This window comes from Schistocerca serialis, chromosome 2 (assembly GCF_023864345.2).
Source record: "Schistocerca serialis cubense isolate TAMUIC-IGC-003099 chromosome 2, iqSchSeri2.2, whole genome shotgun sequence".
Lineage (NCBI taxonomy): Eukaryota > Metazoa > Arthropoda > Insecta > Orthoptera > Acrididae > Schistocerca > Schistocerca serialis.
Genome location: NC_064639.1, coordinates 96,899,949 through 96,919,180, shown reverse-complemented (window position 1 = coordinate 96,919,180; position 19,232 = coordinate 96,899,949). Strand labels below are relative to the sequence as shown.

The window sequence follows — 19,232 nt, the reverse complement described above, 5'->3', positions numbered from 1 at the left end:
AAGAAAGTAACTAATGGAGTATCATGTCAAACAGAAATACAATCTTAATGGAACACAAAATAGGAATTGAAATAAAGCATTACATGTTGTTGTTGTTGTTGTTGTTGTTGTCTTCAGTTCTGAGACTGGTTTGATGCAGCTCTCCATGCTACTCTATCCTGTGCAAGCTTTTTCATCTCCCAGTACCTACTGCAACCTACATCCTTCTGAATCTGCTTAGTGTATTCATCTCTTGGTCTCCCTCTACGATTTTTACCCTCCACGCTGCCCTCCAATACTAAATTGGTGATCCCTTGATGCCTCAGAACATGTCCTACCAACCGATCCCTTCTTCTGGTCAAGTTGTGCCACAAACTTCTCTTCTCCCCAATCCTATTCAATACTTCCTCATTAGTTATGTGATCTACCCATCTAATCTTCAGCATTCTTCTGTAGCACCACATTTCGAAAGCTTCTATTCTCTTCTTGTCCAAACTATTTATCATCCATGTTTCACTTCCATACATGGCTACACTCCACACAAATACTTTCCGAAACGACTTCCTGACACTTAAATCTATACTTGATGTTAACAAATTTCTCTTCTTGAGAAACGCTTTCCTTGCCATTGCCAGTATACATTTTATATCCTCTCTACTTCGACCATCATCAGTTGTTTTGCTCCCCAAATAGCAAAACTCCTTTACTACTTTAAGTGCCTCATTTCCTAATCTAATTCCCTCAGCATCACCCGACTTAATTTGACTACATTCCATTATCCTTGTTTTGCTTTTGTTGATGTTCATCTTATATCCTCCTTTCAAGACACTGTCCATTCCGTTCAGCTGCTCTTCCAAGTCCTTTGCTGTCTCTGACAGAATTACAATGTCATCGGCGAACCTCAAAGTTTTTATTTCTTCTCCATGAATTTTAATACCTACTCCGAATTTTTCTTATGTTTCCTTTACTGCTTGCTCAATATACAGATTGAACAACATCGGGGAGAGGCTACAACCCTGTCTTACTCCCTTCCCAACCACTGCTTCCCTTTCATGTCCCTCGACTCTTATAACTGCCATCTGGTTTCTGTACAAATTGTAAATAGCCTTTCGCTCCCTGTATTTTACCCCTGCCACCTTTAGAATTTGAAAGAGAGTATTCCAGTCAACATTGTCAAAAGCTTTCTCTAAGTCTACAAATGCTAGAAACGTAGGTTTGCCTTTCCTTAATCTTTCTTCTAAGATAAGTCGTAAGGTCAGTATTGCCTCACGTGTTCCAGTGTTTCTACGGAATCCAAACTGATCTTCCCCGAGGTTGGCTTCTACTAGTTTTTCCATTCGTCTGTAAAGAATTCGTGTTAGTATTTTGCAGCTGTGACTTATTAAGCTGATAGTTCGGTAATTTTCACATCTGTCAACACCTGCTTTCTTTGGGATTGGAATTATTATATTCTTCTTGAATACATATGATTACAAAAATATTTTAGGCACCTCAGTGTCACAGTACATGCTGCCAAGTTTAAAAAATTGAGTCTTTCTTAATGTAACATACCTCTGCAATCGCGGTGTAAAAGCTGCGTGCAACACCTGACCCTTCACCAGGTTCATCCTTAAATGTGACTTTCACTCTATTAACTGCAAGTGGTGGCTGAGAGCTGGATGCCCTCCGGTGGTAATTGTTGTACTGCGTGTTCAGCTCTTTCAGTGTTTGTATTATCAACTGTGTTCTATCACGCTCAATCTAAAACAAAAACGAGTTGAAAATACATTTTCAGTGTGGGAAATAAACAGGTAGCAAGATTGATTATGTCTGTACTATCAATTAATACTCCCAAATATAACATGACATTTTTAAGCAAGGAAGGTCAAATATACATAATATTTTTAAATATATGATTATTAATTCAGTGAATAAGCTAACACCAATACCTTTCCAAGAGTAAGATCTCTTTGTTGAGAATTCCTCAGTTTCTCCATTTCACGGCGAAATTTCGCTTCCTTTACTGGGAATCCACCTAGCTCTGACACTACAGAACCTGGTTCAAGCCCTACATCCTCCATAAAGACACGACCAAAGAGATCGAGTGACAATTTCCAGCGTCCGAGCAGCAAATCATGTGACACAGACTGACCAATTGTTGGCTGAGGCCTGAAATGTATGTAAGACACAAAAATAAGACAATCTCCAGTCACAGTTTGAATACCAAAAAAAATTCACTTTCTCCAAAATATGTTAAAATTTTGTTAAGAAATAACTTTTGTTGATGTTGTTTTTGTTGTGTTCTTCAGTCCATAGACAGGTATGGTGTAGCTCTCCATGCTACTTTATCCTGTGCAAGTTTCTTCATCTCCCAGTACATAATGCAACCTACATCCTTCTGATTCTGCTTAGGGTCTCCCTCTGCAATTTTCACCCTCCACACTGCCCTCAAACACTAAATTGGTGATCCATTGATGCCTCAGAACATGTCCTACCAACTGATCTATTCTTCTTGTCCATTGATGCCTCAGAACATGTCCTACCAACTGATACATTCTTCTTGTCAAGTTGTGCCACAAATTCCTCTTCTCCCCAATTCTATTCAGTACCTCCTCATTAGTTATGTGATCTACCCATGTAGTCTTCAGCATTCTTCTGTAACACCACATTTCGAAAACTTCTATTCTCTTCTTGTCTAAACTATTTATTGTCCATGTTTCACTTACATACATGGCTACACTCCATACAAATACTTTCAGAAATGACTTCCTGACACTTAAATCTATAGTCGATGTTAACAAATGTCTATTCTTCAAAAACGCTTTCCTTGCCATTGCCAGTCTACATTTTATATCCTCTCTACTTTGACCATCATCAGTTATTTTGCTTCCCAAATAGCAAAACTCCTTTACTACTAAAAGTGTCTCATTTACTGATCTAATTCCCTCAGCATCACCCGATTTAATTCGACTACATTCCATTATCCCAGTTTTGCTTTTGCTCATGTTCATCTTTTATCCTCCTTTTAAGACACTGTCCATTCTGTTCAAGTGCTTTTCCAGGTCCTTTGCTGTCTCTGACAGAAGTACAATGTCATCAGCAAACCTCAAAGTTTTTTATTTCTTCTCCATGGATTTTAATTCCTACTCCAAATGGATCTTTTGTTTCCTTTGCTGCTTGCTTAATATACAGATTGAATAACACCGGGGATAGGCTACAACCCTGTCTCACTCCCTTCCCAACCACTGCTTCCCTTTCGTGCCCCTCGACTCATAACTGCCATCTGGTTTCTGCACAAATTGTAAGTAGCCTTTCACTCCCTGTATTTAACACCTGCCACCTACAGAATTTGAAATAGAGTATTCCAGTCTACATTGTCAAAAGCTATCCCTAAGTCTACAAATGCTAGAAATGTAGGTTTGCCTTTCCTTAATCTTTCTTCTAAGATAAGTCATAGGGTCAGTATTGCCTCACGTGTTCCAACATTTCTACAGAATCCAAACTGATCTTCCCCGAGGTCGGCTTCTATCAGTTTCTTCCATTCATCTTTAAAGAATTCGTGTTAGTATTTTGCAGCCGTGACTTATTAAACCGATAGTTCGATAATTTTCACATCTGTCAACACCTACTTTCTCAGGGATTGCAATTATTATATTCTTCTTGAAGCCTGAGGGTATTTCACCTGTCTCATACATCCTGCTGACAAGATGGCAGAGTTTTGTCAGGGCTGGCTCTCCCAGGGCTATCAGTAGTTCTAATGGAATGTTTTCTACTCCCGGGGCCTTGTTTCGACTCAGATCTTTCAGTGCTCTGTCAAACTCTTCACACAGTACCATATCACCCATTTAGTCTTCATCTATGTCCTCTTCCATTTCCATAACATTGTCCTCGAGCACATCACCCTTGTATAGACCCTGTATACACTCCTTCCACCTTTCTGCTTTCCCTTCTTTGCTTAGACCTGGTTTCCATCTGAGCTCTTGATACTCATACAAGCGGTTCTCCTTTCTCCAAAGGTCTCTTTAATTTTCCTGTAGGCAGTATCTATCTTGTCCCGAGTGATGTATGCCTCTACATCCTTACGTTTGTCCTCTCACCATCCCTGATTAGCCATTTTGCACTTCCTGTTGATCTCATTTTTGAAACGTTTGTATTCCTTTTTGCCTGCTTCATTTACTGCATTTTTATGTTTATTCCTTTCATCAATTAAATGCAATATTTCTTCTGTTACCCAAGGATTTCTACTAGCCCTTGTCTTTTTACCAACTTTATCTTCTGCTGCCTTCACTATTTTATCTCTCAAAGCTACCCATCCTCCTTCTATTGTATTTCTTTCCCCCCATTCATGTCAATTGTTCCCTAATGCTCTCCCTGAAACTCTCTACAACCTCTCGTTCTTTCAGTTTATTCAGGTCCCATCTCCTTAAATTCCTACATTTTTGCAGTTTCTTCAGTTTTAATCTACAGATCATAACCAATAAGTTGTGGTCAGAGTCCACATCTGACCCTGGAAATGTCTTACAATTTAAAACCTGTTTCCTAAATCTCTGCCTTACCATTATATAATCTATCTGAAACCTTCCAGTATCTCCAGGTCAAGTATACAACCTTCTTACACGATTCCTGAACCAAGTGTTAGCTATGATTAAGTTATACTCTGTGCAAAATTCTACCAGGCAGCTTCCTCTTTCATTCCTTACCCCCATTCCATATTCACCAACTACTTTTCCTTCTCTTCCTTTTCCTACTATCGAATGCCAGTCACCCATGACTATTAAATTTTGATCTCCCTTCACTATGTGAATACTTTCTTTTATCTCATCATCATACATTTCATCAATCTTTTCGTCATATGCAGAGCTAGTTGGCATATAAACTTGTACTACTGTGGTAGGCGAGGGCTTAGTGTCTATCTTGGCTACAATCATGCGTTCACTACGCTGTTCGTAGTAGCTTACCCGCATACCTACTTTTTTATTCATTATTAAACCTACTCCCACATTACCCGTATTTGATTTTGTATTTAATAACTAATTGTATTTAATAACTAATAATGTCAAAATGTTCTATTACTGCACAAAAGCTTACATAAATCAAGTAATACATCAGTTTCTTACAAAAACATGCTAAATCAAATTAAAATGTACACTATGTGATCAGAAGTATCTGGACATCCCCCAAAACATACGTTTTTCATATTAGGATACATTTTTCATATTATGTGCATTGTGCTGCAACCTACTGCCAGGTACTCCATATCAGTGACCTCAGTAATCAGTAGACATTGTAAGAGAGCAGAATGGGGCACTCCGCAGAACAACAACAACTTCGAATGTGGTCAGGTGATTGGGTGTCACTTGTGTCATACATCTGTACACGAGATTTCCACATTCCTAAACATCCCTAGGTCCACTGTTTCCAATGTTATAGTGAAATGAAAACATGAAGAGACATGTACAGCACAAAAGCGTACATGCTGACCTCATCTGTTGACTGACAGACTGCCAACAGTTGATGAGGGTCATGCCTCACCAACCTACATCAATACCTCTCCTCAGTGCAGCACTCCGTGAAGGATGGGCTGCCATTCCCCAAGAAACCTTCCAGCACCTGATTGAACGCATGCCAGCAAGAGTGGAAGCTGTAATCAAAGGCTAAGGGTGGGCCAACTCCACATCGAATTCCAGCATTACCGATGGAGGGTGCCACGAACTTATAAATGATTTTCAGCCAGGTGTCTGGATACTTTTGATCACATAGTGTAGTACGACTGGACCTTTTCTGCAGGCGTTAGACCATCACTTCAGTTTCAGATAATCTTTTTAACATTAGAAGAGGTGTAAAACAAGAACAAACGAAACACTAGTGCCGAGAAGCTTAATCCACAAATTATTGAATGAATGGACTGTATTCTCCATTTGAAACAGAAGATCTGGAGTAATGTAGCTCTTTACCCTCCATTCTGCACTAGTGGCTAGACATGCATGTATTTGACAAGCAACAAATGTGTGAATATTACTGTCACTAGGGTAAAGAGTAAAGGTTGATACAAAACATCTGCCAAATACTTGAGCAACTTGTGGATGAAGGACAAAGTTCTTTGAAAACATTTCATTACTTATAAAACAAACGACACAGCAACTACAAAGTTTAAGAGCCTTGTTATTCTATACTACATAAATAAAGTTCTCATAAAATGTAAATACTTTTGTATTAAAGGAGACCACACACCAAAAATCAGAAGCACAGCGATGTCGATAGGCACACAAAAGCGCGCACGCACACGCACACACACACACACACACACTCCTACATAACGGCAGGTATACTAACAGTGCCAATTTTTTGGCAGGCGAACTGATTGTGGTGAAGATAGTGTTGGGTAGGGTTTGGGAGAGGGAGCTGGAGAGCAGGGTGAACGTTGCCAGCAGCTTCAAGGGAGGTGGCCTGTTTACCGGCTAGGAATGTGGGAGGAAGGGGTGGCAGGTATATGGGCTGGCTCGACTATAGTGGGCAATGTGAAGCGGCACATGCTGATGGCGACATGGGAATGTGAATTGGGAGGGGGTGACAGGATACAGAAAGAGGAAATTGTTGGGTGGAAGTGCGGGGACACAGGGTTACCTGAGATGGAGGCCAGGGCGATTATGGGAGTAGCGAATATGAAAATGCAGGATTTCTCGGCGAATTTCTATGATAAAATCTTCTTGGGTTGACAACTGAGTCAATGTGTTATTCTCCAGCAATGTTTCAGCAAGTTTCTTCCTTGCCATCTTCAGGCGAAGTCTGCTTTGCATTGTGTTTTGTACAGGCCGCTATTTTCATTTCTTACTTTGAAGTACATGAAGAGACTAATCCTACTCCATTAAAGGTTTTAAGTACGAGTCCCACAACACTAGAAAGGGTCAGCAATCCAATTGACCATATGCTAGTTTTGCTTTCAGAGGAGTACAAATCCAGGGAGTGGGCTGCCAGTCCTGTGGGAGGGACAGATTTGTCCGCATTTGCTCACATTAAAGTGTCTGCTCTATGAAGCTAACAGAGTGGCAGTTCTGGTGTTGCACTGTATAATGGAAGGCACGACATACAAAACATTAAGACAGTTTCATAGAGATGATGGATCTAATGAAGACATTCGACAACATAAAATGAGGCAAGATGTTTGAAATACTTACATAAACAGGTGTAAGCTGGATAATATACAATGTGGAAACAAGTCAAAAGGGATTCGTAAGAAAGAAAGACCAGCACAATAGTGCCAGGATTAAAAAGGGCAAAGGCACATAGGCAGACTTTTCCATTACTGTTCAAGTGATGGCAGAAAAAAAAGGGTCCAAGAGTAGAAAAAATTAAGGGTGAAAGAATATAATTGGTGGAATTCTCCAATGACTTTGAACTGAAAATTACAACTGACATTCTGCCCAGAAACAATCTCTCGTGTCATGTCTCCCCAAACACCTACCATTCTGCACATACTCACCGACTGGCAGCAAAGAAATGGCCCTACAACTCCGTACCACCCACGATAAGAACAAATGGATCACATTCTCTGCCAGGGTTTTGACTATTTCATGTAGTGTCCTTAAATGAGAAATATCCTCCCTAGAACCTCAGAAAGCGGTATTCTGCCACCCATCCAACCCTCGCAATAACTTCGCCTGTTCCTGTTCCACCCCTGCTTGTAACTTGTTGCCCTGTGGCTCATATCCTAATAATATATCTATGCAAGACCTGTCTCATAGATCCTTCTGCTACCGCACACTCCAGTCCTGTCAAACTCAGCTGCAACCACTGTGCAGCAATCTATGTGGGCACAACTGTTAACTAGCTGTCTGTCAGCATAGATGTCCGCCACCAAACTGTGACCAAGAGATGGCTAGATCACGTAATTTGCCGAGCATGCCCCACAGCACAGTGTGCTTGGTTTCCTGGCATCAGCTTTTTCTAGTTTCTGTCCTCCAACTGCTTCTATGCCCTTTCTGCTCCAACTACGGCCTCAAACACACCTTTTTATTCTCTAGTGCACCTGCATAGTTTTTTTTTTTTTTTTTTTCCCCATTCTCTATTTCCTTCCCTTTGCAACATGACCTCGTAATGCTGCACACAGTAGCCCACCATGTCCCTGTACACTCCCACAGGCAGCACCCCTATCACTCCATCCCCGTCCTCTTCATCCCATGCCTCTCCCCTCTCCTGTTTTTCAACTACTTAACCCAGCTGAGGTGGCTACTCACTTCAATCAGGCCCTAGTGCTCAAAGATCTCAGTGGCCATGTGTAATTTTTCTATGTCTGATACGCGACTGTGTTAAAGGGCCTCGTCCACTTTTAAATATAAATGTTGCTCATCATCCCATATTCTGAACAGCAATCAATCTTAACTCATATTGTTGTTATTCCATTCCAAATTTTCCATATGAAATAAACACTAATTAGGACGAGGGCACCTCACTTAGTACAGGGTGGCCCAAAAAGGATGGTCACATTTTAAATAACTATAACTCCATCAGTTTTACAAATTAATTTTATTCAATTACGTAACTAAATGCTCCCAGGCACCCAATTACAAGAACTAACCACAAAAAATCATGTACGGAAAATGACTTCCGGAAGATGGTGTCCTTCCTCGGTGATGCATTCCACAAGTCTTTCCTCGAAATTTTCCATCACTTTCACTACTGTTTCTTCTTGAATTGCCATAATTTCCGCACTGATTGCCTCCTTCAGATCAATTAAGTTTCGGGGCTTCTTTACGTAGACTTTTGACTTTAGGTATCCCCAAAGAAAAAAATCACAGGCTGAGAGGTCAGGTGATCTCGCGGGCCAGTGGACATCTCCAAAACGCGAGATGATGTGGTGGGGGAACATCCGCCTTAAAACACACATGGAGTCATTGGCTGTGTGGGCCGTGGCTCCGTCCTGTTGAAACCAAATTCGATCTCGATTTACATGTAACTCTCGCAGTTTCGGCACCAAAAAGCTACGTAGCATGTTAACGTAACGTTTCGAGTTCACTGTGACTGTAGCGTTGTTCTCCTCAAAAAAATAAGGACCAACAATCCCCAATCTTGAAATTCCACACCAGACTGTTACCTTAGCACTATGAAGAGGCTTTTGGTGCAATTCTCTGGGATTATCTGCTGCCCAATACCTGCAGTTTTGTTTATTGACATAGCCGTCTAAATGGAAATGGGCTTCATCCGACATAAGAAGCACAACATCATTATTAGAGTACAAAATGTCAAGCATTGATTCACAAAATCGTCTTCGCTGCTCAAAATCACGATCATACAGCTTTTGCGTGATCATAATTTTGTATGGGTGAAACTGTAACTCACGGCTTAAAATACGCTGCAACGAACTACGGCTGAGGCCTAAAGTTTGAGCACGACGCCTAGTGGAACGACGCGGGCTTTGCAGCACTGACGCTCTAACATCATCAATGTTCTGTGGAGTAACTGCCGTACGTGTACGCCCTGTAGATTTAGCACTTTTGACAGACCCTGTTGTCCGGAATGCAGTCACCCAACGTGATATGGATCTGCGATCTGGAATGGGTCCATCACGCGCTACACCAAAACGTTGTCGAAACAATCGTTGCACAGTAATAAACGATTCATCATTTCTGAAAAACTGTTCCACAGCAAAAACACGATGCTCGACCGTCCACTGCGCCATCTCGTGGCAAACTGGGTGTAATGGCCGACTTGCAGACGGCCGGCAGTGGTCCCCCCTCCTCACCTTTCAATGGTACTACGCAGTTCAAATCCGACCATCCTTTTTGGGCCACCCAGTATATTTAATAGATCGCAGTGATTTTTTATAGTTTATGAGCATGTCTGCTCATTACCTTGACTGATCATTTACACGGCTGGTTTCCACAGTAACATTAGCCGATATATCCTGGTTATTCATACTGTCATCTGCTGCCGTACAAGCAGGAGTAGCAACTGACTGACGATTATCATTAGCTGTTGTCACGGGAATATCTGTTGCATCATTCCTCTGTGTACCAGAAACCTGAAACAAAACAAAACGTATTTGGAGTTATTACACCAACATTTTAATTTCATTTTATAAAACACTCTTAAAGTGTTCTGAAATACGATGTCACACTGTGCAAAATCTTTTTATGCATGCAATCACATTTAATGTCCAAAACATTTGATATGAAGTAGTTGTTGCAACCTTTAGTGGTTGCTCATCAAAAGTCTACTTTGTGTTCCAGGTCTACTACTATTTGTTGCTACAAATAGTTGTAATTGCCAAATATGTTTCCACAATGCTAACAAAAACATCAAGGCCTGAAAAGAGCACCAGACTGCTTCCATTTACATGTCAGTATGGATCAGGGTGACCGTACAGGTAGATCTCAATGTCAAATGCACACACTTAACACTACGCAACTGTCAGTACCTAAAGTTAAACCGGTAAACCATCTCCACTTTTGCTAGCGATCCAAGATTATAGTGATGTGAGGTCTTTTTGCCATGTTCGATTCCCTGGGATGTCTGCGTCCCACTCACTGGGTGAAAGAATATTGACAATAGCGGACATTAGAATTTTGGCAATGGTTTCCGGTTGCAGGGAATGCCACACTAGTGTTGCACATTTATACACTAATTCTACCTAAATATGCTCTAAGACAAAAACGACGCACCACAAATTGGTCACAAACTGATATTCAAACAGGTATAGATGAAAAATATGAAACTGTAAACCTTGGCGACCGATGGATAAATGTGTGATGCTGCAGTGTAATTTCACCGTGCAATGGCAATGACAGCAAATGGGCCACGTCTATACCAGGGCATAAAGTCTCTGTGAATTTCATCCTGTGTACTCAGCTGGACAGTAACTATGTCTCGCAGACAGGCCTGTGAACAATATGTGCAGAAGTCAGCATTTGAGAGAGAGGACGTGTAGCTGGGTTCAACTAAGCCAGTTAAGAGTTAATTGGCAAATAGCTTGACATCTGAATAGGAGCGATGCCACTATTCAGATGATCTTGGCAGGAGTGGGTGAACCATGGCCGAACACAGTTTCAAGAATGTATCAGTTGACCTAGAGAGAAGACAGGATGCAGAACTTAGTAAGATTGAATGAAATGCATTACGATCATCAGGCATGTGAAAAAAAACTTAAAACCAAATACAACTAAATTATGCATACATGTTTTACTGTAGAGGAACTGAATAGGGAGGAAATTTAAGAACAGGATCTATTGTAAACAGTTAAATCAAAAACAATATTACATACTGAAACACTGAAAGACATGAAATAGAATACCAAGATTTGTTTTAAAAATAAACAAAAGACATCCATGATCATTTCAATGAGAAGTTAGAATACCTCTAAGAACATATTATAGAAATCGATGAAGAGATCACACCAAAACGAAAGATTATAATGGATAAATTTAGTGGTAAGCAGGGCAAAATTAAAAAAAATCTTGAATTGGAATCTCTGGTACTATACCAGTCATGTGTTAATAGTAGTTGCCTGGAACAATTTGTCTGCCTATGTTTTTCCACAAGAAAACAAATACAAAATGGACCTGACAAGGTGCAGATGGGACTAAAAATGAAATTGACTGTACGTTATCACTAAATCAAGAAATTTTACAGGATGTGACAGTACTAAAACGTTTTTTAAATTAAAGAGTACTTAGGTTCGAGTGATATACACATAGGAAGGCGTTCAGTGAGGATGATACATGATACTGAGTAGAGTGGCAGGGTACTATGTAACACGCCAGCCTAGTCTCACGATGCCCCATCTGCCTGTCATACACACTTTGTAGCATACACTGAATATTTACCATATATTAGACATTGCACAGTGAGGCTGTTTAACACATGTAGTGTTCAATAAAGGTGACAAAGCTATCACAATAAGCTTTAAGTTAAAAATCAACAGCAACATCAATGACACACAAATTTTCTGAGAGAATGAGAAACAGAACAGAACAGTGTTGCCATGTGGAGTGCTTATCAGTATTGCCAGCTGATATGCTAAATGTGGGTCAAACTCGTCAGGCAGAAAACCAGGAATGTACACGGATCAGCCAGAACCTTATGACCACCAAGCTACTATCTGTATAAACCCGTCCAGGCATAGCAGTGTCACCTGGTGAGGATTGACTGCTAGGCAGACAAACGCATGGTGCATACAGTATCAGTGAGTGTGCTGTTTACGCGTAGAATGAGGAAGGTGCGTGAATCTACCCGAGTTTGACCGAGGGCAGATTATGATGGCCCGGAGGCTTGGCGCAGGCAATTGAGACCTGCATGACTTATTGGATGTTTGAGGATTGCTGTGATGAGTGTCTTCAACAGATGGCAAAACCACATCCAGACATGGGGTTGTGCAGCCACCCCCTCATTACAGATGTCGTAAGTTGGGCAGACTGGTAAAACAGGACATGTGGCGAACTGTGGTGGACCTAACATCAGAGTTTAATGCTGAGCAGAATACAAGTGTGTTTGAACACAGAGTGCAACGAACACTCCTAATGATGGGTCTCAGTTGCTGATTACCCATGTATGTGCCAATGTTAACAGTGTGACATCGGCAACTACGACTAAAATGGGCACATGACCATTGGTACTGGATGTTGGTGCAGTGGCAGAGCATTGCATGGTCTGACGAATACCAATACCTTCTTCAATGTGCCGGTAGGAGGATGCACACCCGTTGTCTTTCAGGGGAAAAGCTACTTGACACTTGTACTGTGCGATGGAGAGACAGGCTCGTGGCAGCTCCACTATGCTCTAGGGAACATTCACGAGGGCAGCAATGGGTCCAGGGGAGCTCGTGCAAGACACCATGATGGCCAAGGAGTTTAGTACACCAGTTGCAGACCATATACACCACTTCACAATGATCATGTTTCCTGACAGCACTTGCATTTTTCAACAAGATGATGTGCCATGTCACCAAGCAGGAGTGGTTTGAGGAACACAGTGGTGAGTTCCAATTGATGTGCTGGCCCCCGATCTCTCTAGATCTGAACCCAATCGAACACATCTGCGATGTGATTGAAGGTGGCATCACATGGCCAGGAATGGGATGGTGTGGTTCAAGGAACACAGTGGTGAGTTTCCAATTGATGTGATGGTCCCTCAACTCGCTAGATCCGAACCTGACTGAAGACATTTGTGATGTGATTGAAGATGGCATCAGAGCCCATCAGACTCCTTTCCCTGGTAATTTACAGGAATTAGGTGACTTGTGTATGAAGATGTGGTGTCAACTCTCTCCAGTGATCTACCAAGGCATCTCTGCCTCCATGCCACAACACATAGCCGCTGTTATCCGTGCCAAGGATGGACATACTGGCCATTAGGTAGGTAGTCATAACGTTCTGGCCGATCAGTGCAGATTACAAGACCAACAGGGAGGCCATATCACATTATATCCAGTAATAATAATTTTCCTTACACTACGTTCCATGACCACAAAGAATCTGTTTAATGCTCATAATGTGGTTTCCCCAAGGATGTAAAGTTTTTGCCAGAATTACACCCACTACAGTCCTCTTCCATGTTTTAAACAGTTCTCAGGCTCTACTTGCAAATAGACATCCATCAACAACATTTCTGCAGTGGCTACATTTTCACTCTGGGCTACACACGCACTGGCAGATATATTAGTGCACATACATTGCTGAGCATGTGCATCATGAAGTAATATCCATATTTGTAGCCTATTAGTTTGTCAACTGTATGTATTTTCAGAGTTGACAAGTGAACAAAGTATCATTTAAGAAAGGCTTAAAAACCCAGCAGTCCGTAAGTCAATGTCTTTTTTAAATTTAAATCTTGACAAAGTGTTTACAGTCCCAGTGGAATTGTGACATTAACATTAAAAAAAATCAAGCAGCAAGTTTAACATAACTGAAACTGACTATAACACAAAGTTTTAAGACTTAAGAAAGGCAACATTTGGGGGTTTATTTCAACATTAATAGGGGTCAAGACATGAACAAGAAATGTAAATGAAAATAACTAAATGTCAGAAGTACTATCAAATGAAATATGGGTAAAGGAAAAGTCCATTTGAAATACGAGTAGAGGAAAGCCATCTGAAAATGATGATGTTTCATGAGAAATGATTAATGCTAGATGAAAAATAATACAGTATTACAAAAGGAACTTGTAAAAATATTTAAAGAATGTTGTCTTATTTAGTTCACATAATGTTATTTTGGCTTGTCAGCGTTTTCGCTGAAATATGCTTTTATTAACTGGTGTTTCTCCTTAATCCTAATCTGTCAACAGCCCATTATTCCACTCTAAATTTGTAGGTATTAAAACTCAATGTGACATTTTGCCTTTATGTACTTATATCGTGTATGAACTACAAAAATTCAAGCAGGGGGGATCCTATACTACCTGAAATCTTATTTCCTGTATTTTAGACCATTTTTAAAGCCTCTTGGAAATGGTAAAATCAAGGTTTCATTGTGACCGATTTAGCTACAACCTAGTGGTTGTTTCCAGAGCGAATGTTTCATTCTGCAGCAAAGCAAACAATTTTGAAAATTCTTGACAGATTAAATCTTTGCGACAGATTGGGACTCTAATCAAGAAGGAAAGGTTCTAGGTTTGTGGCCCATGTGGGCACATACAAAGGGTACCAGGAAAGTTTTGCAATACAGCTTTATTAATTTTATTTTTTTGAATTAATTTCCGCCACACTGAAACACCTCTCCATCCTCTGAAACCAATCCCTGAACTAGTTCTCCCAAATTTCTGTAGGGAGTAAGGTACACTCATTTTCCCAAGCCCCTGTGCTCCTTTCAGCTTCATTTTTGCAGTACAAAATCACAGGGAGCAAGTTCTGGACTGGACTGTAAGGAGGGTGCTCAAGAAGTGTCAGTTCTGTCTTCCACAAATATTCGATACGTGCTTTGGCACGGTGAGCTGGAGTGTTGTTGTGATGGAGGAACCAGGTGTCCATTCTTCACTTCGGTTTCATTTAGCTGTGATTGTCTTCTGTGTGTCCAAAACCACATGCTCAACAATTCGACTTGATTTTAAAAAAGCTATCATTCGCTTCTTTACTGATCGGGAATTTCTGACAGTTACGGTTGTGTCGTCATCTTCAAAGACTCAAATTTTATTCTGAGTCTTGGTCGGCATGTCATAATAGTACAGCCAAGTCTTGTCACCGGTCACAATGTTATTCACAGACTGACATTGTCCCTTAGAAAACTACGGCAACATCTCCCAGCACCAAGTCACATGTCACAAAATCTGCTCTTCCACTGGTCTATGCAGCACCCAGAGACAACAAACTTTCTTTAGTTGCAAACGATCGTGCAGAATCGAATGAATTGCTGGAGCATTTAGCCCTACAGTATCCTCTATCAGCTTATAGGTTACTTGCCTGTCTTTGTCTAGTGTTTTCCTCTCACAGCATCAATGTTTTCCTCCATAACTGATGATCATGGCCTTCCTGTCCTCTCAGCATCCTCCAGAGTAAAATTTCCTCTTTGTGATACTCTGTACCACCTGAATACAGTTGTACAATGTGGACACACACCAAGTGCAAGAGTCATTTCTTCAAAGCACTGGTCTATGTTTATACCACATGCAGAGTTGTACCACAAAACTGTCCGAATCTCAGTTCGTGACCACGATCCAAGACCAAGCACTTCAAGCTAATCCTGCAAGTGAATGAATGCGTCCACAAACTTGGCACAGCGGCTAAAATGCAAGTATGAAGTATTCTCAGAACACAGCAACAATCCTCCTCCTGCAACTAATTGTTGCTTCGTACTGCAGAACTTTCCTAGTAACCTTTGCATCAATCTGTCAAGAAATTTTGCTGCAGAGTAATCAATTCACTTTGGAAACAGCCCCCTTAGCTGTGGCTCGGCAATTTCTCCATGACACTTCTCTTGCTAGTAGTAGTAGTCTGGAAAAGTGTGCAGGAAAGCTTCAGTAAAATTTGGAATGTAGGACAGAGGAACTGATAGAATTGCAGCTGAAGCCGAGATGTGAGTCAGCCAGTAAGAATGTTGCCCAGCAAAGGCAAGGTTCCAGATTTGAGTTTCTGTCAGGTACACAGATTTGCTTGTCATACTTCGCTGCAGAGAGAGAGAGAGAGAGAGAGAGAGAGAGAGAGAGAGAGAGAGAGAGAGAATTATTCCAGGAAGTAATCCACTATCATACTGAATTTCCTCTGCTATAGAAGACTTTCAACATGTTCCACATCCTCCACCATCAGTCACAGAGTTCAGCAGATCCATCAAATACCTAAAACCGATGCTGACTTGTGGCCGAGAGGATATGCCAATAGAACTCTTACAGGGCAGTAGATCAGCTCTTGAGCTCTTAATCTTCACTCTGTTCTTTTCAATGGGAAACCCAAACAGCACCATGGCATGGCAAATGCTGCAATAGTTACCACTCTTGAGGAAGGCAATGGTGTAATCTACAGCAGTTGCTTCAGTGTATGTATGCTCTCCACCAAATGAAGAACCTTTGCTGTAATTCTACTGAACATCCTCCAACTTTCAGAGAATATACTCCCTAAAGAAGTAAGGCGTTTGCTTTTCCAGGGTACAACAGATACACTCTTCCATGCCATATAGACTTAAACAAGACTACTCCAAATGCACAAAATTTTGACAACACTAGTCTCCCAGGTAGCAGAGATGAACAATGCTGATCCACCTGGCACACCTGACACGCCTCAATGATCTACTGACTGCTTTGAGACCACATATGAAATTAGATTACATAGTAACAGGAATTGTTTAATTCCATGGGCTTTATACATCCAATTTTCATTTTTATTTTTATTTTATTTGTTAGTATATATGTTCTGGTGTATGCTTGCATTTTCAACTGTTTTGAATGTTTAGTTCATTGCTGACAGTCGAGAAGCTTATATGTGTTTTTGAGGACTCAGAATTTTTACTTTTGAAAAACATGGATGATAGAAGTTGCATTAAATTTTACTTGAAAAATGAAATAAAGTGCATCAGCACATTCCAAATGTTGACTGTAGGTTTTGGTGAATCTACTATGAGTAAGGTAAGAGTTTATGAGTGATGTACACGTTTCACAGGTCAAGAAGATGACGACTGCCCTAGATGCCGTAACACATAAATTACTGATGACAGAGTGGAAGCAGTATAGAAAATGGTTCTCAAAAATCACCAAATCATCATCAGGTTACTGACAGTTTCAGTATATCCTCTAGCTCATGGCAAGCAATTTGTTCAGATGTTTTGGGCATGAAATGGTAGCAGTAGAGCTTTTTCCGAAATTGTTGAACTTCGACCAAGAACAATAACATCACTCAGGAATTGCTGAATGAAGTTGACAATAATCCAAAACTCCTAATGAAGGTAATTGAAGAGAACTATGAAAGATGTCATTTTGCCACCACTGATGAGATAAAAACAGCACTGCTTAAGGAGCTGAACACCGTAACAAAAAGTGAGTTCCAGAAGTGCTTCTACAACTGGAAAAAGCACTGACAAGCGTTATTATATATGAGGGGGATTACTGTGAAGAGGACAAAGCTGATGTTACAAAAATTCCTATTACTTTTTGATCACACCTCAAATGAACAATTTGGACTGATTGTGAACATTCACAAAACCAAAGAAGCTTGTACAACCTGCTCCTGAAACTACCACCTCAGATACCCATCTCGATCAGCTAGACCACCTCTCTCACCTTAGAAGTTATCTCTCAGAACATTGCGCTTCTGAGGGGAGGGGAAGCACAATTGGGTGGGGGAGGCACAGTTGGGTAGGTGTGTAGTAGTGGGGGGGGGGGGGGGGGGTGGAAGATAGAATTTATGTTGCCCACACAGCTTTTTGGAGATGTCTGCCAATGGGTCTTTCTCAATAAATAGTCACTAAACTGGTAGTGTAATAAGAAGTCGTTTCACGAATCTCAACAGGGAGAATTATATAACCAATGTTCGAGTTCTTAGAAAAACACACATGAAAAGTCGATATTATCAGACACAGTCGCAAAATCTGGTTCAAGACTGATGGCAGGCTTCTTCAACAAATTCTAAGCAGCAATCTCTGTACTGATAGAACACCTCCCACTGTGGCCGTCTAGTTTGCTACAAGGTTCAGCTCAACAAGCTCTCATATTTTTTCATTTGTTGGGCATGATCTCATGAATGTTTCACAATGCCAACACCATTTTCAATCAGCCAAACTGTTACTAAATAAGAATGGGATACAAATCATTCTATAACTTATGAAATCTGCCAAGTAACTATCTATGTAAAGAAAAACTTACTTAAAGGCACGTATTGCAAGCAATTTCAGTTATGTTATCAACAATATTGAATGCAACTGTAGATTAGATTACAATTCTGTAGGAGGAGTGAAAAGTTTGTCTGTATACACAGAAGGAATATCTGCTTTGGCATATTTTATGATTACACTCTATAATGTGGTATGATTATGTTCATAATTTACCACATTACAATAATGAATGGAACTGAAAAACCTACCAAAGTAGATATTCCTTTCTTATAGAACAATTCTTTGAATCCTCTTTTTGTATATTAACAATCTAAAAATGAACACTGGCTGGTCAAAACCAGTACAGGCATTATAAAACAATCATATGACTGTTAGAACAAGATAAAAGAATATAAGCCCATCATCTCAAGACAGTACATCAAGTTTCTCAAAGACTTTAAAGAAATGTCCAACATTCAGCCAACTTAACTGAGGCACATCAATGAATGGGACCACACAAGGCAAAAAGTGGAAAATATGCCAAATATAATACCATTTCCAACTGGCAATTAGGCGCGACATATATTTTGTGCATGGACTAACCTTCTAAAACACCACTTCCAGGATACAGTTGCCACTAGTTTTTAACCAATTTTGTTTCCTTCTTTCTCTGCTGATGTGATGGAACTGCATATGTATTTCAGCTAGTGGGGCATACATCTACCATACATGAATTAAGACATAATGCAATGGCAGTAATATTCGCTGCAATTTAAACTAGCTGAATTAATCAAAACTTTTTTTTACCTCACATATTTGGAGGGAAAATGTGCCAATGACTCTACTGATGACAGCACCTAGGAGTTAATAGTCATCTAGACTGAACAAACTGCAGCACACGTATACATAAAGCTTTCAAAATAAGTTTACTGAATAGTACTCAATGAAGGATATCATCATAGTGACAGTTATATGAGATCCTAGTGTCCCATCAATATTGTGCTGCAGAGTATACCCATTATCCAGTGTTCTTAAATAAATAATATA

General features: G+C 40.4%; 1 protein-coding gene across 1 annotated transcript in view; it reads right to left on the bottom strand.

Annotated features, from left to right (window-relative positions):
• Positions 1-19,232, bottom strand: part of LOC126456777 (E3 ubiquitin-protein ligase UBR5) — a 342,260-nt gene that overhangs the window by 58,897 nt on the left and 264,131 nt on the right. The window contains exons 37-39 of the mRNA XM_050092547.1: positions 9,807-9,976; positions 1,908-2,127; positions 1,531-1,719 (exon numbers count right to left, since the gene is read on the bottom strand). Coding sequence (XP_049948504.1) covers positions 1,531-1,719; positions 1,908-2,127; positions 9,807-9,976 — 579 coding nt within the window. The remainder of the gene's footprint in view (positions 1-1,530; positions 1,720-1,907; positions 2,128-9,806; positions 9,977-19,232) is intronic.